Raw genomic sequence first — 25,031 nt, 5'->3', positions numbered from 1 at the left:
GTGCATGAAATTTATGTACTGGTAGGGTCCCTAGGCCTGGCTGGCGATCAGGGCCAATTGGGGCCTTCTGGCTGCTGGCTGCCAGCTGGGGCCATCCTTCATTCTGTGCCACCCCCTGATGGTCAGTGCACATCATAGCAAGCAATTGAACTCCTGGTCGAAGTCCCAAGGGGACATTTTGCATATTAGCCTTTTATATATATAGACTAGAGGCCAAGTGCATGAATTCATGCACCAGTGGGGTCCCTCGGCCTGGCCTGCGGGATTGGGCTGAAACCAGCTCTCTGACATCCCCCAAGGGGTCCTGGATTGCAAGAGGGCACAGGCCAGGCCGAGGGACCCCACTGGTGCACGATTGGGGCTGGGAGGGACGCAGGAGGTTGGCCAGCCAGGGAGGGACTGCGGGAGGACTCCAGAGCATGTCCAGCCCATCGTGCTCAGTCCCGATCAGCCAGACCCCAGCAGCAAGCTAACCTACTGGTCAGAGCATCTGCCCCTTGGTGGTCAGTGCATGTCATAGCGAGCAGTTGAGTGGTCATAAATATGCTAAAAGCATAGCATATTATTAGCATGTTATGCTTTGATTGGTTGAATGGACAATCGAACGACCAGACACTTAGCATATTAGGCTTTTATTATATAGCATGGTTTTAATTTGCATCTCTCTAGTGATTAGTGATGTTGAGCATTTTTTCATATGTCTGTTGGCCAGCTGTATGTCCTTTGGAGAAGTGTTTACTCAGGTCCTTTGTACATTTTTAATTGGGTTGCTTGTATTTTTGGTGTTGACCCTCTGCTTATTCTTCAAGACCTAGTTCAGTGATGGCGAACCGATGACACGCGTGTCAGAGGTGACACGCGAACTCATTTTTTTGGTTGATTTTTCTTTGTTAAATGGCATTTAAATATATAAAATAAATGTCAAAAATATAAGTCTTTGTTTTACTATGGTTGCAAATATCAAAAAATTTCTATATGTGACACGGCACCAGAGTTAAGTTAGGGTTTTTCAAAATGCTGACACGCTGAGCTCAAAAGGTTTGCCATCACTGACCTAGTTCAACAATCTACCCTATGGAAAACCCCTGCCTCTCCCCCATATAGGCCTGTACCTACAGCCCATAGTTCCTGCCTTCTCTGTGACCCTTCAGCTCTGAGGTCATGTGGCTACTAAAACACATCTATATATATAAAAGCTAATACGCCGAACCGGTTTGGCTCAGTGGATAGAGCGTCGGCCTGAGGATTCAAGGGTCCCGGGTTCGATTCCGGTCAAGGGCATGTACCTTGGTTGCAGGCACGTCCCCACTGTGGGGCGTGCAGGAGGCAGCTGATCGATCTCTCTCATCAATGTTTCTGACTTTCTATCCCTCTCCCTTCTTCTCTGAAAAAAATCAATAAAATATATTTTTTAAAAAAAGCTAATATGCAAAGTGTCTCCTTGGGAGTTTAACCAGGAGACCGGGAGTTCAATCACTCACTATGAGTGTGCTGACCACCAGGGGGTGGCATGGAACATGGCGGGTGACCAGAGGCAGCAGCGGGACACTGAGGGAGCGAGGGAAGGAGGAGGTGGGGAGGCGGAGAATCTGATCAGCCCTGATTGCTGGCCAGGTTAGGGACCCTACCTGTGCACGAATTTCATGCACTGGGCCTCTAGTTTGATTATAAAACTTTTTATTAAAGGGAGTTTTAAAAAGTCAAGAAACGCCTACATGCCTTCTTGCTGTAAAAGTTTTAGGCAACATAGATGTAGGTACACAAAACGGGAGAATTCCCCCTCCTTCTTCCTCCATGTGTATCATCCTGTTCAGGCATCATAGAGCCAGTAAGCAAAGGGGCCCAGAATGGAACCAGGCCTGTCAGGCCCCAGAGCACATGCTCCTCATTCTCAGGGTCACGGAGACGGGATTCTCCTGACGCCCTCTGCCGGCTTCTGATTCCAGAGGAGTATGGGTCCCTGTGGGAATTTGCCAGCGCAGGGCTGGCTGGGGGTTCTCCGAGCATTAGCCCACTCCAGGTGTGTTTGGGGACATCCCTGCCTGAGTGTGCCCATGAGCAGCAATGCCACAACAGGTGTGGGAGCCTCCAGCCAAAGCCAAGGTGGGCTCTTCGAGTACCTACTCCATGGCCCTCTTTAGGGGCCAAATGGTCCCCCTCTTCCCGCCAAACTAGTGCTTCAGTTCCAAGTTCAACAAATATGTATTGGCAACTCCGTGTGCGGAGCCGGGACAAGGAAGATGCCACAGGGACTGGCGGGCTCTGCCTCTGCCGGCAGCCCCGCGCTCCTGCTAAGACGCGATTCTCTCCGGCCAGGTCTCCTCTTTCTTGGTCGCCCAGGTGCGAAACCTGAACGACAGCAGCAGCAGGCGCCCCCAGCTCTGCGACGCGGGCCTCAAAACCTGGCTGCGAAGGACACACGCGGACAGGGACAAGGCGGGGGATGGCCCCGAGGCGGTGAGTGCCCGCTCACACCCCAGCCCCAGACGCGGGAGAAAGAGGCGGCGGGAGGGCACCTAGCGCTCCCGCATCCTCCGTGTATTCGCTGCCATTGCGCTGCCATTGCGCTTCCGGTTGCAGCCACCAGGGGTCGCGCCGGCCCCACCGCAGGGAGCGAGCGAGAAGCAGGTGTCTTAGAAATCCTGGAGATGACAATGCTGAGGAGAGGGAAATGGCGTGGTGCAGGGACTAATAGAAGCTGTCTTCCTGCCCCATTTTAGGCAGCCCTTTGTGTGCCTGGCGGAGGGTTGGGAAAGTGGGAGTCGCTTTGCAGGGTGTGGGGTGATTTGGACCAGGAAGGGGTAATAGAAGGAAAGGGCTTTCCAAGAATATTGAGTGCTCCTGGGAGGAATCCTGAACAGGTTCCTTATTAGAATCCCAAACAGAGAAATTGACCTGTGTCGCGTTGTGCATGATGTGCATGGGGGATGAGTATTTATATAAACCAATGTGCGTGTGTTCGTAGGTGCATTTTATGCCCTCCTGTTGTGTGTATCAGTATGAACGCATCTACACGCATGTTTTTGTGCCTGTGTTTGTGTATGCACACTGTAGGGGCGTCATGTATGTGGACAAGGTATGATCGGTGAGTAAGTGGCTGGTGTATATGTGTACGTGAGCATCTTTTATTTTTAGTGTGGGTATTTGTGTAAGTGCACATGTGTGCATATTTATGTGCACACATTTGAATTCCAGGTATGCATGTGTGTGCCCATGCCTATGGAGCTTTCTCTCTCTGCAGACTCCCACAGTGGCAAAGATCCAGGTGGCCTGGCTTATCAAAGATACCCTGGAGGTGCCCCTGACCCCCAGCACCAAAGTGGCTCATGTCCTCAGGCAGTTCACAGGGCGCCTCAGCCCTGGTTTACAGGGTCAAGAGGGCAATGAGGACAAGGACAGCCTCCTCCCACGGTAAGGGGCACCTCCCCAAGACAGGAGCCTCTCTCCGACAGGGAGCAGGGAGCAATTCCGAGGAGGGGTCCCCGCTCAGAGCTGAAGGCCAGCAGGGGAGTTACACAGGCTCTTGACCTTTCCCTTTCCGGAGTGGTCAGAACTGGGTTCTCCAACCTTCTCAGAGAGCCTTTTGGCTTCAAATAAAGTGATAATAGCATTCATTTATTCCATTTAACAGGTATTTCATGAATGCCTGCTATAGACCCTGTGGAATGCTAGAATCACAGTGAAAAGCGCAGTCAGGGGCCCTGGACTTACAAGTTCATAGCCCTGTGGAAGAGATAGACATGTGTCAAATAGCCACAAAGTCAAAATCAGGCAGTTCACAGGGCAGGTCACAACCTGTATTCAGTTTTATAGGAAATACAGGGAACAATGTGAATGTAAGACAAGGCACTTGGTATAGTCTGGGGAATGAGGTAAGACTTCTAGACACAGAAAATTGCATGTGCAAAGGTCCTGAGGCAGCGTGGCCAAAGAGCTGAAAGAGGATCAGATGGGCTGATATGCAACTGTCATTCCAGGATGCAAGGAACAGCTTGAGCTCAGGTGCCTCCATGATGGACCGAGCAGTGTCAGTCATTAGCAAGTGTCTAGTCCAGTTCCTCCTTGTACAGATGGGAAAGCTAAGGCGCAGAGAGGGGAAGAGGCTTGCCCAGAGCCACAGGCAAATTGGGAACAGATTGTGGAATTGAATTCATATGGTAATTACATGATACTTATATGATAACTATAATTATCATACATAATCACACAATATTCACAATTCATTTTAACTCAGAATTTGCCCCTCATAGCAGGCTCCTGTCCCCACGTCACTCCTCATCCCGCCACTCTCATAGCTTCCATTCTGATACCCAGCAGGTGGGGGCCTTGTGGTGGGGGACCCATGACCAGCCCTCCCCGAGTGCTGTCCACCTGCCTCTTCCATGTCTCTGGAGCTGAGCTCCTTCGTGGCTCCAGCTTTCTCAGGAAGGCCCTTATGCCTCATCTCCCAGCTGGGACCAAATATTAGTGAGGACGGCCCCTCCCAGGCCTGGGGTCTGGAAGCAGTTGCTGGTCCTGCAGCCTCCAGCAGAAGAGGCCGGTGAGTCTCTCCTCTCTGTCTTGCAGCAGCAGGTTGAGGAAGTCAGCCGACATCGTCCTCTGCGAAGTTGGAGGGAATCTCAGTAAGTCCCCAGTGGGGAGTGGGTCTGAGCCCAGGCCCCTGCAGCTCTCCGACCATCAGGCCTCACTGGGGCCCTCTCAGGGAGGCCAGAGTCCACCTTGGGTTGAGCCTTTCCCTCAGGCCTCTGTCTCCCAGGAAACCAGGTAGAACCCTCTGTGAGGTTAAAGGTCAGCTTGTGGCCACGCCTTAGGATTCCATCTTGGAGTTTGGAGTATGGCCTGGAGTGACCTCTGGCTCCGAGAGAGCAGGATTTTTTGCCCAGTGCCGTGCTTTTCAGCACCACTGCTCTGGGCCTGTGGCCATGGATGCCTTAAGGCAGTGGTTCTCAACCTTCCTCATGCCGCGACCCTTTAATACAGTTCCTCAGGTTGTGGTGACCCACAACCATAAAATTATTTTCGTTGCTACTTCATAACTGTAATTTTGCTACTGTTATGAATCGTAATGTAAATATCTGATATGCAGGATGTATTTTCATTGTTACAAATTGAACATAATTAAAGCATAGAGATTAATCACAAAAACAATATGTAATTATCTATGTGTTCTCCGATGGTCTGAGTCGACCCCTGTGAAAGAAGGGTCATTCGACCCCCAAAGGGATCGCGACCCACAGGTTGAGAACCGCTGCCTTAAGGAATTCTGCAAACACATATCCAGCTCTGAGGGGCGCCTGGCTCTGTGGGAACCAAGAAGGACAGCTGTCCTCAGCTGCATTCTTTATAGCAGCAACTCTCAAACTTTAAGGGTGTGTCAGAATCACCGCAGGGCTGATAAGACTCAGGTGGCAGGGCCCTGAGAATCTGCATTTTAACAAGTTCCCAGGAGCTATTGATGCTGCGTTGAGAGCCACGAGGCTTTGGGAGTAGTCAAGCATTGAGGGGGTGCTCTTTAGGAAGAGCCTTGCAACGGCGGGAAGGAGGAGAAGGGGTGAAGTCTAGCCTTGGCCACAAGGGGGCTCTGGAGCGCCAACTGCATCAGCGTAGAGGTAGGGAGGGTGGTCGTCCTACCTCTGTGTCAGTCAGTCATTGGCCATAATCCCGCCCCACCCCCAGGCATCTGACATCAGCGGAGGGCAATTCTGAGCCAGGGGTAGCTGTGAGCCACAGCAGCCAAGGTTCACACAGGTGCAAGGGCGGAGCCTGGCCGGGTGAGGAGCTTCGGGTGGGCCAGCAGCATCTTCCAGAGACACCACCCTCAACCTCCTTGTCCCTGCTTCCCACAGGTGAGCATCGCCTGGACCCAGACGCCTACCTCTTAGATCTGTACCGCGCCAACCCCTATGGCGAGTGGGTCATTAAACAGAGCCCCACCTAAGCCTGGACGGTAAGGAGCAGCCCTGGATGCCACAGCCCGCCCCCCGGGCGGTGTAGCCACCACGGGAGCACAGCTGCTGAGGGGAGGTCTAGCTCCTCCTCCAGGAGTCTTCTGTGCAGCGCCCCTCAGGTCCTGGAAGCGCTCTGGCTGGCCGGCTCCTCCCCCAGAGCCCTGGGGGGATGCTTTCAAGTAGCCCTACAGCGAATGGGGGGCAGCCGGCGAGCTCTGTGGCCTTGGCCAGCCCCTTGCACTCTCTGAGCCCCCTGGAAAGTTGGAGGGAGTTGGGCCTCAGGCAGTGCGGGGCTGACACTGTGGCCAAGAACAGCCCCCGGAGAACTGGAAAGAGAAAAACTGCCCTTCACAGCTCTCAGTGTAGCTTTGCACAAGCTTGTGATTTTGTAATATTTAAATTCTGTTGGAACATTAAAGGCACAAGTTAAATGTCACTTTTACTTTGTTCAAGTTTTTTTCTCCCCAGCCCCGCTCTCATGGGTGTTGTTCTGGTAGTAAGTTAACATGGGCGCTTAGGGAGGGGGATGCCTTGTTTCTCAACGTGGTCTGGCCACACCTTGAACCTGCAGCCACCTGGAGGGGCTGGAGGAGAACTCAGAAGGGGGAGGGATGGAGTCATGACAACAGTGTTGAAGGGGGGGGGGGGTGCTGCAGGGACAGCTTCTCTGAGAGCCTGTCTCCACCTGTTATCTGTTACGTCCCAGGTCTCTCCCTTCCTCCTTTCCCCTGTTCTGGGTCTGTCTCCTCAGGGCAGATGAAGCCTCATTCATTCACTCATTCATTCATTCATTCATTCATTCAACAATGGATTTATGAATCCCTTAATATATGCCAAGAGCTTTACAAGTTTAATTTTCACAATAATCCAGTGTCTGTTGTGTTCCCCCAGAAGCAGACCCTGAGATAATGATGCAAGTACAAATAGTGATTCCCAGGAAACACAAGGGAATGGGGAGATGAGATAGAGAAGTGGAGGCAGCCCATCAAAGAATGCATGACCAAGGCCGAAACCGGTTTGGCTCAGTGGATAGAGCGTCGGCTTGCGGACTGAAGGGTCCCGGGTTCGATTCCGGTCAAGGGCATGTACCTGGGTTGCGGGCACATCCCCAGTGGGAGATGTGCAGGAGGCAGCTGACCGATGTTTCTCTCTCATCGATGTTTCTAACTCTCTATCTCTCTCCCTTCCTCTCTGTAAAAAATCAATAAAATATATTAAAAAAAAAAAAAAGAATGCATGACCAAGGAAGTTACCACTGTGGGCAACCAGAGCTTAATTTTGCTGGAGAACTCTGAGGAACAACGTAGAGGATATTGATCAGAGTTATTCCCACCCAAGGGGAGGAGTGGGGTATTTAATCATCAACTCCTGTGAGTCTTTGGTTGAGGGCTCCTCCTGAGGAGGGTGGGTGTTTGTTCCCCGGCACTGTCAGCCTTCATGAGTGCAGGCATGGTGGGCTCCAGGAGCCAGAGAAAGCGCCCCGGTAAAGACATACAGATGCTGACAATTAGAAGTTGGCCACTGTACACTGAAATAGTACTAGCTGAAGCGGTACTAGTGTGCAGTCCTAGAACCTGCTTGACCCGGTAAGGTGATGACCATGATGGTGGTGATGCTGATGCTGATGCTGATGATAGTGATAGCAACGGTGATGTGGTGATGGTGATGATGATGGTCATTGTGGTGGTGGTGGTAGTGCTGGTGGTGGTGGTATGGTGATGGTGATGACGGTCATTGTGGTGGTGGTGGTAGTGCTGGTGGTGGTGGTATGGTGATGGTGATGATGGTCATTGTGGTGGTGGTGGTAGTGCTGGTGGTGGTGGTATGGTGATGATGATGATATTGATGATGGTGATGCTGATGATAGTGATGATTATGGTGATGATGACGATAGTGATCAGGATGGTGTGGACAATGGTCCAAAATTTTAGTGTCTTCTATGCTTTCTTGTACTTCTGTCTCTCCCTTCTTGCCCTCTTAGCTATCCTCTGTAAAGTGGCCCTTTTTAAAACAAAATTCAATTCTACTAAAATTCAACCCTACAGAAAACCTTCCAGAGGGACCCAATACCACTTAAAATAGTGTCCTTACCCTGACCTACGAGGCCCATTTAATGTTTCTGATGCCCTTTCTCTCACGCTGCCCCTCACTGTGCAGAGTCTGCCACGGGAGCGTCTTTCAGTTCCTCAGACACCAAGTTCATTCCTGCTTTTGAGCTTTTGCACTTGCTGGTCTCTCTGCCTAGAACACTCTCCCACAAGATACTCCCATGGCAGCTCCTCTCACCTCCAGGTCTCACCTCAGATGTCCCTTCCTTCAAGAGGCCTTCTCTCTCTCTCTCTCTCTCCTTAATTAATTAAATTAGTTGATTATCATTACCTGAAATTATTTTATTTAATTAGTTTTTATCATCTGTCTCTTCGACATAAGGCAGAGACCTTGTGGGTGTTGCTCACCTTTGTGGATATGATGGCACATAGTAGGTGCCCCATAAAACCCATCAAATGAGTGGATGCATTTGAATCGCTCTCTACCACTCTACCTGTTTCCTCCAGAAACTGTTGTCCTCATCACCTGACTTGGTTTGAGGTGTGAAAATGAGGACACGCTCCTGAAGTACCTATAGCAAGTGCGCATCCAGTGCTGGCATCATTATTATGAATTATTAACAAGAGCCAGGCAGCCTGAAATGGTGACTAATGACAAGATCGGCCCCACGGTTCCCAGCACCGTGCTTGTCCACTGGCATGCCTCACGCATCAGTTATAGAGCCAGCATGACAAGGAGCTGTGTGGATAGAGTACAGTTCTTTAACCTTGGCAGGGGGAGGGGCAGGTGTCCTGGTGGGTGCCAGGAACCCAGGCCTGGCTGTGCTAACTTTGCACGCAGAGTGGGTCTGCAGCTATCAGTGAGGATCCCAGTTTAATCACATGTCAGTGTCCCCATTCATCTTCGCACTATCTGGGGGCTCATCTTTTTCCACCCTGTGGCATCATGGTGATTGATGATCCTGCGCCAGTGCGCTGCTGGGTTAGCACAGCTCACAGTGGGTGCCCAGCTTCTCCGGGCTCTGCCGTCTGGGGCCAGCTAGGGCTGAGAGCATGTTTCTTTTAAGGACTAAATTGTGTCCCCTCCTCCCAAGTTCATATGTTGGAGCCCTAACTCCCAAGGTAACTGTATTTGGAGATGGGGCTCTTACAGAGGTAATCAAGGTTAAAGGCGGTCATAAGGGTGGGGCCCTATCCCATAGGACTGGTGTCCTTACAAGCATCATACTGCTCTTTCCATGCAGAGAGCGGAATGGCCCCGCGAGGACACAGTGAGACGGCAGCTACCTGCAAGCCACGAAGAGAATCCTCCCCGGAAACCAAACTCACAGCACCTTGTAGGCCTTGGACTTTTAGCTCCCAGAACTGTGAGAAAATTAATATCTGCTGCGTAAGCCCCCTTGAGCAGACTGTGACGAGCCCTTGCTTCCTCCAGCTTCCGCGAGAGGAGGGTGGGGGTTGGAAATATGCCTCTGGTGGGAATGTTTCCTTGAGCAAAGGCAGACATGAGCCCTGCACCGAGGAAGTACCTCCCGGGTATTCAGACACGCAGGCTGAGCACCTCACTGTGTCAGAGAAGATCCTGGGCAGAGAGACCCAGGTGCTTGCAATAGGAAGCCCTCAGTGAGGATGGGAACTGTGGGTGCCCAGGAATGTGGTGGGAGAGAGGGGGTGTAGCACCTGCTACAGAAGACCTCTCTGAGGAGGTGACCCTTGAACTAACATCAAAATGATACAGGGCACAGACCTCAGCCAAGGCTGTTGCTGTTGAAGCAGCATGTGCCGGGGCAGAGGCTCCCTGGGGCAGCCTGGCCTAAGGGAGGTGTCAGGACCCCGCCCAGAGCTTTCCCCTCCTGCTCTCCCCACCACCGTCATCCATATCCTTCCCACCCTTTGTCCCCACCTACAGCGCACCCAGTGATCGGCTCAGCAGGAGACGGTGGGCGGGGCTTTGGGGGGTCAATCTCGGAGGCTTTATCCACTCATTGGCCCTGAGAGAGGTGGGGGGGGGGGGCGGGGGTGGAGGGACGCCGCCTGCATGAGGGATGTGAGAGGCAAGACTAGTTGAAATTCTGCAGCCACCACTGCCCTCACTTCCCCAGAGCCGGAGGAGAAGGGGAAGCGCCTCCCTGGCCGCTCAGTGGTGCTCTCAGGCCGCAAGGGGCATGCCTCCTTGTGGTTCTAGGTGGCCCACCCGCCAGCAACCCCAGGGAGCCCCAGTCCAGCCTAATGGCCAGGTCAAGTGGGAGATATAGTGAGGTGATAGTGAGGTGACCCAGTAAGGCTGCTGGAGTCCTGTCTGAGGGGTGTCCTGTCTGTGGTGGCCCATCAAGGACTCAGGGAGACACCACTGAACACTCCTCAGAGGAATGCACTCCCGAGGCGAGGGGAAGAGGAGCATTTGAAAGCCCATTCCCACCCGTTATTGGCTGAGGGTTGCTTTGCAAGTGTGTGCTGGGGAGATGCCCCATGTCCTTGGAACTTGATGGAGTATAGTGAACTTGCAAAGCACACAGTGTTACCTCACTTATTCACAATCCAATCCACCAGAGTCCCAGTCCTCAATAATTCCTGCAAACCTAGGAGGCTAACCTAGGGTGCCACTTCCCCCCTTTGAACATTGCTCCCTCAGCCCTTCTCCCAGCCCCAGCTTCCCAACTCAAGCATCCCTGGGCAGCAAGGTGTGGTATCTCCAGGAGGCTTCCTTGATGGGGGAGTGCCCATACCACCAATGCAACCCTGCCCTAGTCCCAAGAAGCAGAGCAAGCCCCTCCCATTTGCCCCATACCTGCCTCCTGGCTCCCCCTCCACTTTGGCCCCAACATTTTCTGAACCTACTCTGTCCTCTCTGGCCTCTGAGCCTTTGCTTATGTTGTTCCCCTTCTGAGAAGGCACCTTCACCCACTCTCTGCCTGTTGACAATTTTCAACATGCAATCAACAAAAATTTATATTCCGAGCCATGCACTGGGGACGGAGCATTAATCAACACAGACCTTCCTTTCAGAGTTTACAGTCTTGGGAAGGAAGAAAGATGTTAAAATACCCATCTCACAAATTGCTTTATAAATACGATTGTGGGGAGTGAGGCCAAGGAGAGGAGCCACAGATGCAGAGGGCAGGGGGAAGAGAGGAGTCTGGAGTTTCCCAGGAGGCCTCTTCCGGGAGTGATGATTAAGCTGAACTTGAAAGATGAACAGGTGAGAGGTGGAAGGGCATCGGGCCGTAGGAACAGTGTGTGTTCGGCCCTGAGCAGAGCAGACACTGAGAGGCTGGTGTGGAAGTGGGCAGTGGGCAGTGGGCAGTGGGCAGGTTGGTAGGGACTGGAAACGGATCCTAAGAGATTTGGGAAGACCGGAAGTGTTTAAATCTACCAAACCACCCCGCTGGGAATTCTGAGACCGCCCCAGCTTTGCCCTGACAGCCTTCAATAGGGTCCCAAATCCCCTGCATGAGCTGCCTTGCTGACGGCGCCAGGCCCTCCAGAGGTGTCTCACATGTTCTTTGAGGCCTTCATTGAAGTCCCTCCGCTGAGAAGCCTTCTACCCTGGAAATCAGAAGAGCGCTCGCCGCCCGCCCACGTCCTCCCCAGCACTTTCCTCTTTGGCATCTGAGGGGCACTGGGAGGAAGGCAAACATTCCACAGGCTGCCACGGGGGACAGGGCAGCCCGGCTCTGACTGGGGTGGAGGGGGGAAGGGTGCTGCCTGGCACCTGGCTGTGGACAGGTGACTCTCCCCGGTCATGTCCAAGGCTCCATTCCTCCTGCCTGTCCCTCACACCCGAGACCACAGAGCACGTGTAACTGGGGCATTGAGGAATCTGGAAAGAACTTCACCCACAGACTGAGAGGTCCTGGGTCTGGGTTTGCAGGCCTGGATAGGGAACAAGAGGATGTCGCTGCTGAGCTTTGCAAGTGCCTAGAACCAGGGCTGGGCTGGAGGGAAGGAGAATGATTCCTGACAAACCCGTCCTGCTGCCCCCAGCCCCCTGCTGCCCCCAGCCCCGTCCTGCTGCCCCCGGCCCCCTGCTGCCCCCAGCCCCGTCCTGCTGCCCCCAGCCCCCTGCTGCCCCCAGCCCCGGGAAGGGGGGGGGGAGGCGGGGGCTGCTGAGATGCCCTCTATTGAGAATGTCACCCCACCCACCACTTTGCATTCTGGGGGAAGGGAATGGGAGCCACTTGTCATTGTCCCTGAATACTGGCTGGCAGGAGGCCCAGGGAGGGGCCTCCCCAATAGGAAATCTGCAGCTGCCTGTCTTTAAGGTAAAATTACCGTAATTACTCCAATTACCAAATCCATCAAGAGCTTTGGACTGAGGAGGCCCATGAACAATCGGATCTGAGAAGCGTGACTCATGCCGGTGGGGGCACAGAGCCTAGGAGGGGGCGGCGATTGATGTTAGACTAGGCCCTTGATTGGGGTGGGGGTGGGGAAATGCAGAGAAATCATGATTCACTGAGACCCCACTTTGCTCCCTCCGTGAGATTTTTCTCTGGCATTGAAAAGAAAGAAGGCCTCTGGCTCTTCTGTTTCCCAGGACTCCGAACCCACCGGGCTACCTGACTTGGACCTCTACCTCCTCCGAGAGTCCAAAGTCAGAAAACCAGGAAGGAGGCTGGCATCTCCTAGCCTCTCGCTCGGCGCCAGGCCCTTCCCACCCAGGGAGCAGGTCCGGTCCGTTTTACAGATGTGGGTCTTGGGCCTTTCCTCTGGGCCTGGGTGCTCTGGGGGCCAGAGCCTGGGTGCAATTTGTCTCTGTACCCCTCACCGCAGCGCCGCCCCATGAACCTGTGCTTGGTGCACACTCAAGAGATATTTGGTAAAGGAAATTAATTTGGTGTGTTGTGGTGAAATCAGCTAATTGGACATGGCCCCTTGAATCACCCCATCTCCCCCATCCCGTGCCTGCTCCATCCAAACTGCAGCCTGGACACTGTACCTCCATGGAATACAGTTGTGACCGCCGGGCCCAGCCCGCTGAGACAGAGGGGTGGCCCCGATCACATGATTTCCATGCTGTGGAGTTATGTATGCTTCACCACAGTTTAAAATATCCACGTAACATTTACTGCTTTACAGTTCAGTGGCATTAAGACATTCACATTGTTGTGTGACCATCACCACCAGAACTCTTTCATCTTCCCCAATAGAAAACTCTGCTCACTAGAGGACCCCGTTCCTTCCCGCCCCAGCCCCTACTGTAACCACCATGCTGCGCTCTGCCTCGAGGAATCTGACCACTCCAGGTACCTCTATAAGCACAATCATACAGTATATTTCCTTTTGTGACTGGCTTATTTCATTAAGTATAATGTCTTCAAGATTTATCATGTTGGAGCACGTATCAGAGTTTCCTTTCTTTGTAAGGCTGCATGATAGTCCACTGTATGGGTGTACCACATGTGTACCTGTCCATCTGTTGACGTACATGTGGTCGTTTCCACCCTTTGGCTGTTGTGAATAATACCGCAGCATTGGTGTACACGTATCTGTTTGAGTTTCTATTTTCAAGTCTTTTGGGGCTAGACCAGGGGTGGCAAACTTTTTGACTCGAGGGCCACAATGGGTTCTTAAACTGGACCGGAGGGCCGGAACAAAAGCATGGATGGAGTGTTTGTGTGAACTAATATAAATTCAAAGTAAACATCATTACATAAAAGGGTACGGTCTTTTTTTTCAATAGTTTTATTCATTTCAAACGGGCCGGATCCGGCCCGCGGGCCATAGTTTGCCTACAGCTGGGCTAGACCCAGGAGTGGAATTGCTGAATCACATGGTTATTCCATGTTTACATTTTTTTAAAGAAACCACTATAGTGTTATATATATTTTACTGCGCTAAAAAAAATAGCCCCCAAAAATGATGTTATTGGTTACATGGTTTCCCTCATACTCTGAATAAAATGGACATTCCAAAAATGGGTGCCCATGGCCTCTGGCACTCCCTGGAACCCTCCAGGCCAACGGTTGCCAACCGGTGGTCCACAGACCACTGGTGGTCCATGAGGTCCTAAAGGTTGGAGACCGCTGCTCCAGGCTACTCAGATACTTCTTTGAAAAGCATGGCTATCATTCATTCACTCATCCATTCATTCATGCGTACATGCATGCATTCAGTCAATTAATACAGGGTGGGGCAAAGTGGATTTACCTTACTTCAAACAAAGGGTTAAAAATAAGGTTCAGGTTAGCTTGTTGTTAGGAGTAAATGAGTTAATGCCTGCGAATTGCTCAGATTGGAGCCTGGCACAGAGTAAGTATGCAAGTAAATGGTAACCATGGTAACCTAAAAACAAGACTTTTGCTCAGTAAATGAGGCAAGAGAGAGAAATAAGCACAGAGGGCACACACGGGAAGGGGAGGGATGAAGGGAGAGGAGTAGCAGACACTGGGGTCAGTGGCTCTCTCTTGGCTCAGGGCAGGAGCCCCCATCATATGTCAGTGTCTTCTGGGCTCAGGGACAAGCCACCTGCGACTTAGTCCCTGCTCAGCCCGGTCCTGGTTTTCTTCGTCCATTCACTGAACACGCACACTGGGCCACGGCCAGTGCAACAAAAGACATGAATAGCTGCTTCCACTTACCAAGCGCTGAGTCTTGAACTTTTAGGTTGAACCAAATGGAAGAGCCAGTATTGGACCAGCTTTCACCCAGAAACATTAGGTGTAAGCTGATGCGTGATTGATTTCATCCTTATGAAGAGATACGATTATTCTTCTCTTTGTAGCTGAGAAGACTGATGTTCGGGAAGGTGAAGGGACCAGCCTAAAGTCCCACAGCTGTAAGTGGCTGGATTTGAACCTAGATCTGACTCTGAAACCCATATGTTACACGTTCCTTGCACTTAAAGGCACTCTAGTGGGGAGGTGACACATTAAATGTGTTTCTCTGGGTCTCCCCCCAATTCCTGAGCATCCCCCAAGTCCCCAGATGGGCTTCCTGCAGCTCTTCAGCCTCTAGATATGAGCAGCTTTGACCTTCCAAGGATGCCAAAGGTCTGCCACCCCCACACAGGGCCCCCCTGCACCGTAGGGCATCTCACCCTCGCCTGGTTTGCTTCTCCAAGCCTTGGGGGCCCTGTGGTACGGGCAGTGCGGCCTGGGCCCCTGCTCAGGGCTGTATTTGTGCTTCTCTCTTGCCCCAGGAGCTGGCCTCATTCTGCCTATCTTGTCCTCACTCTAGGCCAGCCCCTTACCAGCCTTTTCCTCCTTAAAGCCTCCCTCGGAGTTCAGGTTTGTCTTTAATTCTCAGCTCATTAGCAGATCAAAGAGGTTGGAGATGGCCAAGAAACCCTGGGGCAGCCCCCTCCTCACTCTCCAAAGGTGCTCCCGTTGGCAAGAGAAAAGGGACTCCCTCTCTGGTTGCTCCTTGTGGAGCCAGAGAGGGGCTGGGACCTGGCTCCAGTCTCCCCCACCCCTAACTGGGCTGGAGATGCAGCTGGTGGGGGCTGCGGCCAGGCGCTGGGAAGCGGCAGCAGCCCCCTCCTCCAGAGCCTGAGCAGGACAAGGACAGTTAATTCCTCTGGTGTTATCAGCTGGGCACAGGCGCTGGTTGCATAGCAACCCAGATTGCTCTCTGTCTCCAGTGCTCAAACAAAAAAAAAAATCAGCATTTTTCCAACTCTACATCAGTAGATGGAAATGGGCCGGGGGCAGCCCAGACTCCCTGCCCCCAAGTGTGGCTCATTTGTAAGAAGCCTCAACCCCTGTCTCTTGGCAGGGCCCTCACTGTTCAGCCTGCTCCTCACTCTTGCCTCCTACACGTCAGGCTGGGGGCTGGGAATTCACCTATCACCCTCCAACTGCAGCATGGAGCTGGGTCAGGAGCTAGGACTGGGTTTGCACACGGGAATGCTTGTGTGAACTGGGGGAGCAATGGAATTGATTTACTCATTCATTAAGAAATTGTGACCTGGCCAGTGTGCTCAGTGGTTACAGCATCGGCCTGCATACCAGGGGGTCTTGGGTTCAAGTGTGGGAGGCAACCAATGATGTTTCTTTCTCTTTCTCTATCTCTCCCATCACTCCCTCCCTTTCACTCTCTTGAAAATTCAATGGAAAAATGGCCTCAGGTGAGGATTGGGAAAAAAATATTGAGCACCTTCTGGGTGCCATACCCTAAACTCCCCAAATTGAGTGGGTTAAAATGGGCTGCAAATTCTTTGCTGCTCCTCTCATGGACAGGCGTAGTTTATTCCCCTTCGCTTTGAGTCAGGGTTGACTCTGGCCTGTTTGGCCAGTAGAATGTGCCAGCAGTGACACTGTGTAACTCTGAGGCTGGGTCCTAAGAGATTAGCAGCTTCTACCTTTGCCACTTGGAATGCTCCTTCTTGGGGCCCAACCAGCATGAAGTGAGGAAGTCCAAGCAGACACGTGGAAAGGCCCTCCTGAAGTCTGTGTCATTTGCCAGCCACATGAGAAAGCCATGTGATGCCATGTAAGCAGAATGCTGACCAAATCCTAGACCCACAGAACCACGAGCAAATAAAACCATTCCTTTAAGACAGTAATTTTTGGAGTAGCTTGTTATGCAATAACCAAGACACCAGGAGAGCTTACTTCTTCATTCATAGACTCTCGGATAGTCAGAAACATGGTTTAAGTGCCTAATGTATGCAGGCCCTGTGCTAAGCTCCAAAAGCAAAATGCCACTCAGGAGAGCCGATGTCTAAAAGGCTGAGGGGTTGGGGGTTACTGGAGACAGCACAGCGGCAAGAGCTCAGGGACAGAGGGGATGATGAAGTACTAGCAATTAGCAACTAAAGGGGTCAAAACAGGAGGTGGGAAGGCAACCTCAGTCCTTGGGCAGGAAGTTTGAATTCAAGTCCGAACTCTGCTTGGAAATGGCTGCCTGGACCGTGGTGGGAAAGGCTCTGAGGCTCAGTCTGAGCTCCAGGGCCGAGAGCTGCGACTGCTTTGTGGTTTCTGCAGTGGGCGAGGCAGAGAATCTAGGCACAGGTGTCATACATGTGCCCTCAGAGCACCCGGTCTGTTGGCCTCTGTGAGTAGCTCCCCTGGGCCTGCCTGGATGGGGAGTGAGGGGCCTGGAGCAGAGGGGGCCCGAGCATGCGTTCCTACCCTGAGCCCTGATAGACCAGCAGGGCAGCTTCAGCGTTTGTTTTATTTTGGTTTGTTCAGGTGTCCTGGTCAATTCCGTTCAGAATTCCGTTGTCTCACCCTGTGTGTTTGGGTCAGGCTTTTTTGACTCTTGCTGCACATTGAAACCACCTGGTGGCTTTTTTTTTTTTTTTAAATCCTGATCTTGGGCAACTGGCAGGGGTGGGGCAAAGGTGTGGTGTGTAGAGGGTATGGGATGGGCTGGAAGGAGATGAGGCTAGAGAACTGGGTTCTCAAAGTGTGGTCCATGGACCAGCAGCATCAGCAACCTGGGAGGCTGTAAGAAACACAAATTCTTGGGCCTTTCCCCAAACCTACTGGGTCAGAAACACTGTGGATGGGGCTAAAGCTGGTGTTCTAAAAGCCCTTGGCTGGGGGAGGGCAAAGAAGAGAGCCTTGAGGGTCTGATGTGTGGTGTGGAGGTACGACAGGGAGTCAGCAGGTCTAGGATCACCCCCCTGCTGCCTCCAAAGTCTTCCTCCTTCATGGGGGCAATTTCTCAATCCCTTTTGGCAGTATCTATTCTAACATCTGTCCTTGTCTCTCTCTCTCTCCCACTCGAGGACACTTTTGCCATGTATTATAGCATCAGCACAATGACATAATCACGGATAATTGTGGGCAATTCCCTTATTCATGTGCCTGTGTTATGTACCACTGTCACACCAAACCACTCCTACAGTTCAGCCCCTGAGCCCTGATTTCTGAGAGAGATGGCCTTTCATGGAGAGGACTCGGCCGGGCATGGATGAATTTGCTGATGGGACATTTATGGAGAAGAAATCTCCTGGAAGCAACCACAACCCCTTCACCCAAGCCTTTGACTCACTCCTTCTCAGTCTTGGCCTTGGGTTGCCACTTCTTCCATGAAGCCCTCCCTGCCTGCCACTCCCCACTCAACCCTCATCTGGATTATGCCCCCTCGACCTTTCCCATTACCGCACCTCTGATGCTGTTCTCTTGTTTAACTCTCTCTTTCTCTACCGCAAGGCCGGGATTTTGTGCATCTTTCTCAGTGTGACATCCCCAGCACCCTGTCCAGTGTCACCGCCATTCCAGCAGCTGGTCATTCCAGTATCCACCAAGGGGCTAGAGGGCACTGTGTCCTTTAAACTTGATAATGGCCCTATGAGGTGTGCACTACTGTTTTCATCCCTGTTCTACAGATGAGGAGATTGAGGCACAGAAAGTAATGTACATTTTCCAAAGGCACACACAGTGCTGGTGAGCCAAGGCAGCCTGACTCCAACAGACAAGCACATTTTGCTTTTGTTGGTGTTGTTGGTATTTTTGGTATTGTTCCAGGGAGGGGGGAGGGAAGGAGAAAATTTCCTGAGCATTTTCATTGCCCTCAGAGTCTGCAGCCCCCTCTGACCACTGGCGTGAAGTCCTGGCTACACTCCCTTCACTCAGAGGGACCCTTAGAAGCCTCTGTGTTTTGGGGACAAGGAGCAGTGTTTCTGCCTAGACCCGGCCATGGTCCAGGGATCTCAAGAAAACTGTCCCTGTAGGGCCTTGGGCTAGCAGCTCTGACTGACAGTCCCTTTCAGCTACTCCTCGCTCAGAGCTGCAGCTATTAGGGCTGCAAATTAGCATCGTAATTGCCTTTTAACTATTCATAGCTGGAAAGAGACCAAGCTGGCCCCGCCTCTCCTCCTCCGGCTCCCAGCTCAGCAAGCAGCACTGGCCTCCCTCCGCAGGCAGGAACACCCCACACCCCGTGCCCACCCTCCCATGAAGACTGTTCACCTGCCCAGCCTCAGTCTCTCCACCGCCGACATGAGGCTGCTGATCCAAACCTCAGAGTCTTATTGTGATGCATGTAACATGCTCGGCACAGTTCCCGGCACAGGTGAGCTCGGTTGTATTCTCGTGCTGTGTTTGGAGACCCAGGGAGGGCAAGGATATGCAAGTCAGCAGCATGGGCAGGCCCAGCACTCAAGTCCTCTTCACTGAGCTCAGGGCGCTCTTGTCCCACCGTGTCATCCTTAAATTTACCTTCCCCGCCTGACAACATGGCTGTACTCACGTGAGCAGACAGTAAACAAGACCTTGCCTAAAGACTTCTCCTTTCTCATCACGGATGATTTTTACTATAAAACATTCGCTTATTTAAGAGGGCACTCACCTCAGTTGTGTTGCAACCACTGGGTCGTCTGTGTTGCCCACTATAAACATGAAGGTACCACAGAGCTAAGGAGACTGGTGCTGAGGCCCAGCTGCCTGGGTTCAAATCCCGTTCTGTGACTCCCACAGTTTGACCTCAGGCCAGTTACTTAACCTCTCTGTGCTGCAGTTTTCCCCTCTGCAAAAGGAGGGTGGAGACATTGCCTTTCCTGAAAGGTTGTTGTGAGAGATAAATGGGTCAAAATATGTGTGGTGCCTAGAATGGTGCTAAGACATAGCACTAGGTGTTTGCTCTTATTATTTATTAGGAATCTTTGTTACTTGTGTGGCCTCTAAACTGCATTGAAGGGGGAGTTTCTACAGTGATGACCAGGGAGATGCTCTTTGTCACCATCACAGGGACCACGTGCTTTCTTGCCCTTGGCTTCCACTTGAGTTGGACAGCGCAGAGCCTACAGTGCCAGCTGCTCAGAGCCTGGGGCTGGATTTGGGGGAGTGGGGGGTGGGGAGAGAACGTGGAGGGAGATGCAGGAGAACCTAGGACATGAACAAGAAAAAGGCGTCCCCTGTTCTCATGAAGATTTAAAGAAATAAAGGTCTAATTTCTAATTTAAATTCATGCCTTGAAAGAGAAGGAAACGCACAGGGTAATGTAGAGACTAACAGGGGGTGGGAATTCCACTTCCAATTGGATGGTCAGGGACAACTTCCCCTTTTTTTCTTTTTTGTTTTGTTGATCCTCACCTGAGAATAATTTTCCATTGATTTTTAGAGAGAATGGAAGAGAGGGAGGGGGAGAGAGACAACCCACAAGCGCCTTGACCCCCTGACCCACGACCCATGACAGCGGTGGGGACTGAACATGCAAACCAGGTAGGTGCCCTTGACCAGGAATGGAACCCGAGAGCCTTCCGAGCGGGGTCGCGCTCTAACCACTGGGCCACGGGAGGGAGGACGTCTTGAAGGAGGTGATGTTTAAGCCGAGATCAAAGGAGCCAGCCATGCAAAGAGCAGGCCACAGCTTTCCAGGCAGGGGGAACAGAAGGTGCAAAGACCTGAGGACAGGGCTGGCTTGTCCAAGGAGCAGGAAGGAGGACGCTGGATGTGGAGGCTCCTGAAGGGACACCGGTACCGGTACCGGGTGGGCTGGAGCGGTGCAGGGCCGGGTCGCCCCGGGTCTCATGGGCCATGGTGAGGAGTCGGGGTTTATTCAGCCCAAGTACCCAGATAGGACACTGCATGTCGGAAACAGTCAAAGCTGGGCCCTGGCTGGAAGGGCCCTGGGCCTTTTGGGGGCCCCTTCTCAGATCGCGGGTCCCCTAGCTGCTGTCCCCCTTCTGCTCCCCAGCTCCCCAAGTGCGGGGCGGGGCGGGAGGGGGCGCTCACGGCGGCCCCACGGTCGGCGTCCTCGCCCCTCTGGCCATCGTTCCATCCCGACGCCCCCATTTTCTCGGCAGCAATTTTCCGCCGGCTCCGCGCCGCCAGGGGGTGCAGAGCCGGGGGTTACCCGCTGCTGATCGCGCGGGGCGGGGACTGAGGCCGCGGGCCGCCGGCCCCATGACCGCAGCGGCGTCCGGGCGTCCGTCCACTCACCCGCGCTCAGGCCCTGTCCGCGGAGCCCCCCTGGACCCGAGCCCCCTCTCCGAGGCCCCGGGCCTCCCGCGAGGGCCCGCCCCGCGCCGGCGCAGAGCGCGCGGAGGCCGCAGAAGCTGGGGTCCGGGGACACGCAGGCGGGCGGGGCAGTCCTGCTCCCGCAAACCGGGCGCTCGCGGCTCTTTGTTCTCGAGGCTCCCGGGCTCCCCTGGCGAGCGCCGTGCCCCGGGGATGCCTTGGGCCCTTTTCCTGCCCAGGGTGGCGGGGGTCCCGGACTCCCCGCCCAGTGCTCGCCCGCTCCGTCCGTTCCTTCATTCGGTGAGGACACCCATGTCTAAGACTGGGAGGTTCTCCGGAGCCCCAGCGCAGGGCCCCAAACTCAGCCTATGGGGTCCGGAAGGAGGAGAGCCCACCGAGCCTGGAGCGGGGGTGCGGTCAGGGCTTGGAGGGCCTTGAATTCCAGGCAAAGGACCTGGGCCCACCTGAGGGGCAGGGGTCCGCAGGGAGTCTGGGGGTGGTGGTGGTCAGGGGTGTCTTGATCACATTTGTGTTCTAGAAAGATCCCTCTGGTTTAGGGGGCCTGAAAGGGAGGGGCGGGGAGGCCAGGGAGAAGGCCACTGCTATCTGCAGGTGAGGGAGGGTACTGTGACTGAGGGGGGATCTGGGGGACAGAGAGGAGAGACTCAAAGAGCTACCCAGGAAGTAAAGTCCGCAGGGGAGGAGGCAGGAGGAGGGGAGGGCACCTCAGGACTGGGACTTTGGTGACCACTCCTGAGAAGAAGGAAGGCACAGGACCTTCCCCATTGCCCCCCACGCCCTCCCCCTGCCCGTTTTCTTCACAGCAATGACCACGGAAGCTGTATTTGGACTTGCCCTTTGGTTTCTTGTCTGGCTTCCTGGCTGGACTCTGAGCTCCAGAGGACGGAGGCCTTACTCTCTTCTCGGCTGTGTCCCCAGGGCTTGGCGCAGCGCTGGTTGAGATTTGGCCAATGAATGTAATGAACGTCTGAGTGAGGCAGTGTAGGGACCAGGCCTCACAGGTTTATCACTGTGTTCGGGGGGGCCAACACTCAATGGCACTTTCTTCTAAAAATGCATGAATGAATGGGCAGTTGCTTCAAAACCTAGCAGATAAAATCTAGTCAGAAGCTGAGAAGTGGTGCCATGAGATACCATCAGGACAATAGATGAGTAACAGCTGGTGTTCACTGAGCACCTCCTTCACCCCAGGGCTGGGCCACCTGCTGCAATCAGTTATCTCATTTAGCCTTCCCACCAACCCTAGGAAGTAAGCGTTGTTGGTGGCCCCATCACACAGATAAGAAAACTAGGGCTCAGAGAGGTGGAGTAATATGCCCAAATTCACAGAGCTAGCAAAGGGCAGGGCCAGAATCTGAACCCCAAGAGTTGGCTGCAGAGGCTACACTGTTACCCAGTCATAGAACAGTAGGTGGATGCCCTGCTTGTTGGAAAGGGCCAAAGGCATTCTCGCAGCCACATGCAAGGTGCCTCTGGCTAATGTGATCCCTTCTCCAGGGATCAGAAGCCCCATGTTGCCCCCAGAAAGGCCTGGAAAGTCAGCAGAAATCTGAGAGGAAACACTGTCACCAACCAAGTCAGCCGGCCCGGCCTCCATGGGACCATCGCTCCACTTCATGTGCGTTACAACATTTACTCTGCACAGTGAACTGTGAAATCCCCATGGTTATCATCATCCCCATTTTCCAGGAGAAAGTGAGGCACAGTGTGAGGCTGGCCAGCTTATCTAAGGCCACACAGCTATTCTGTAGGAGAGCTGGTGTCCAAACGAGGTTTGTCCTGGTTCCACATTCTGTGCTTTCTCTGCACTGACCACAGCGGGAGGCTGGGTGTGGCCAGGCCCGGCCAGCCAACCATTCTCTGTGCCAGGTGATGGCTGCCAGGTGCGGCTGGGGCAGCATTTGCGCTGGGGCCATCCTGCCTCTGCTCAGTGATGGGGCAGCCGCCGGGAGCATGGTAAACCCAGCCGAGGCTGAACCAAGATAGCAATCGCGTCCTCCATCCCCTGTCATTGGACATCCTGTATTCAATCACCCACACATTCATTTCTTTTCATCATTCCCTTCTTGACTGTGATAAAGTCATTTTTATAGACTTTAGAACGTGCATTTCATCTGAATTAAATGCTGGAGTTGATCAGTTTTGTTGGAAAATGGGCTGATAAAGGAAGACATATTTCAATGATCCCCTTCCTTTTAACTGATTGTTCTCCAGCACATTAAGAGTCTCGTTCAGGGAGTGTGCATATGTGACAATCTGTATACCCATTCTGGAATTCTGGATGCTAAGGAAAGCTTGGAGCATTCCAAAGTGAGGATAATGTAGCATTATATTATTGAGGATTGGTTATCAGGTATGTGATTGTGCATGTGTGTGCAAACCCATGTGTGTGGGCCCATTCTGTGCTGTTATGGATGTGCATGTGTGTGTGCATGTGTGGTACAGGCTCTGTGAATGATTTGTGCATGTCTCTGCATATGTGTGCACAGTCACGTATGTGTGTGCCTGTGTGAAGACAGGAAGTGGGACACTTGGATAATGGGGGAAGCCCCACCACCGCCTCACCTGCTCTGACAGCAAGATGACTGTGTGTTGGCCGAGGACTGGCCTTCACAGGAAGGACCACCCACTGGGTGGCCTAGGGAGCCCTTGTCACAGCCTGGGGTCAGCTGCTTCTCTGCCTCAGATGCCTCCTGCATGGTCAGGAGGAAACAGTGACAACCTCAGTTTATCTGTCTGAAGGGACAGTGCAACCCTGGCCCTAGATTATCCAGGATTCTAGTGTCTAGATGGGGTGGGATCCTCTAGGCCAGTGGTCAGCAAACTGCGGCTCACGAGCCATATGCGGCTCTTTGGCCCCTTGAGTGTGGCTCTTCCACAAAATACCACATGCGGGCGCGCACGTACAGTGTGATTGAAATTTCGTGGCCCATGCGCAGAAGTCGGTATTTTGTGGAAGAGCCACACTCAAGGGGCCAAAGAGCTGCATGTGGCTCATGAGCCGCAGTTTGTCGACCACTGCTCTAGGCCACTCGCTGCTTTTCTTGCCTCCACCAGTCGGGGAGAGGTGTCCATCATGCAGGTGGCCAGCAGTTTCCACCTGGTTCTACTAAGACCTTAGGAAAGTCATTTCACCTCTCTGAGCCTCAGTTCTCTTATGAAGTAGAAAAACCTCACCAGACTGTTAAGAATGACATAAAATTAAATCCTGTGCAAAATGGGAAAATGCCCTCTGGTTGGGCACCTCCTGAGGGCCTGGGCCATGTCTTCTTACCTTTGTTCCTAGTCCTTTGTAGGCGACCTGACGAAAGGCAAGCTCTCAGTTCATGTTTCCTGGAGGCATGAATGAAGACTAGTGTCTGAAACACAGTGGGGACACAATAAAAGTTTGATTTCATTTTCATGTACTCTAAAGCTGAATTTCTCAATTGTGTTCCATAGAGTATTTTACACTTCCTTAAGGATCAATAGGGAAAAAATCATGGTGAAGAACTACTCTATAGTTAAATAATTTTGGAATGTGGACGCCCTTAGAGGAGTGGTTCTCAACCTTGGCTGCACATTAGAATCACCTGGGAGTCTTTTTAAAATCCTGATTTCTGGACCTCATCCTCCGGAAATTCTGTTTCTTTGTTGTGGGGTGGGGCCACAACATTAATAACAAAGACACAGAATTTCCGGAGGATGAGGCCCAGAAATCAGGATTTTAAAAAGATTCCCAGGTGATTCTAATGTGCAGCCAAGGTTGAGAACCACTGCCTTAGAGCTTTCCAATATTAATTAATTCAGTACACTTTTATTGAGCATCTACTATATGTCTGGTACGGTTCTGGGTGTTTGGGATAGATAGAGATTTGTTTAATGAAATATTTTCCAGTATTTCCATATCTCCCCTCTCCCCCGTTTTTCTGAATGAAAATGTAATCCTGCCACATTTAGCATTACCTGTCCCACGCCTGACTCAAAGTCCCCCCAGAAAGGCTATGGAATATAGTAACTAAAATAACCACTTCTAAAGCCAGACTACTTGGGTTCTGAATCACATCCCCACTGCTTACTAGCCATGTGACCCTGGGTAAGCCTCAATTTCTTCAAGTGTAAAATGCTAATAATAGCAAGGATTAAATAAGATAATGCTACATCTCAAGTGTTCAGTAGTATTC

The 25,031-nt window shown here is 52.6% G+C and overlaps 1 protein-coding gene and 1 long non-coding RNA gene across 2 annotated transcripts in view; one reads left to right on the top strand and one right to left on the bottom strand.

The window, feature by feature from the left end:
* The window catches only part of ARHGAP40 (Rho GTPase activating protein 40), a gene marked incomplete at its 5' end in the record, with an annotated part of 29,053 nt that extends 22,669 nt beyond the window's left edge, over window positions 1–6,384 (top strand). Inside the window, 4 exons of the mRNA XM_081096727.1 lie at window positions 2,317–2,457; window positions 3,242–3,411; window positions 4,567–4,622; window positions 5,847–6,384. Of these exons, the coding sequence (XP_080952853.1) occupies window positions 2,317–2,457; window positions 3,242–3,411; window positions 4,567–4,622; window positions 5,847–5,938 (459 nt within the window). The 3' untranslated portion in view covers window positions 5,939–6,384. The remainder of the gene's footprint in view (window positions 1–2,316; window positions 2,458–3,241; window positions 3,412–4,566; window positions 4,623–5,846) is intronic.
* The window catches only part of LOC308523066, a 75,530-nt gene that overhangs the window by 19,531 nt on the left and 30,968 nt on the right, over window positions 1–25,031 (bottom strand). The window lies entirely within an intron of this gene.

The sequence above is a fragment of the Myotis nattereri genome, assembly GCF_964212035.1.
Source record: "Myotis nattereri genome assembly, chromosome: 8".
Classification (NCBI taxonomy): Eukaryota; Metazoa; Chordata; class Mammalia; order Chiroptera; family Vespertilionidae; genus Myotis; species Myotis nattereri.
This window is presented reverse-complemented; position numbering and strand designations above follow the sequence as displayed.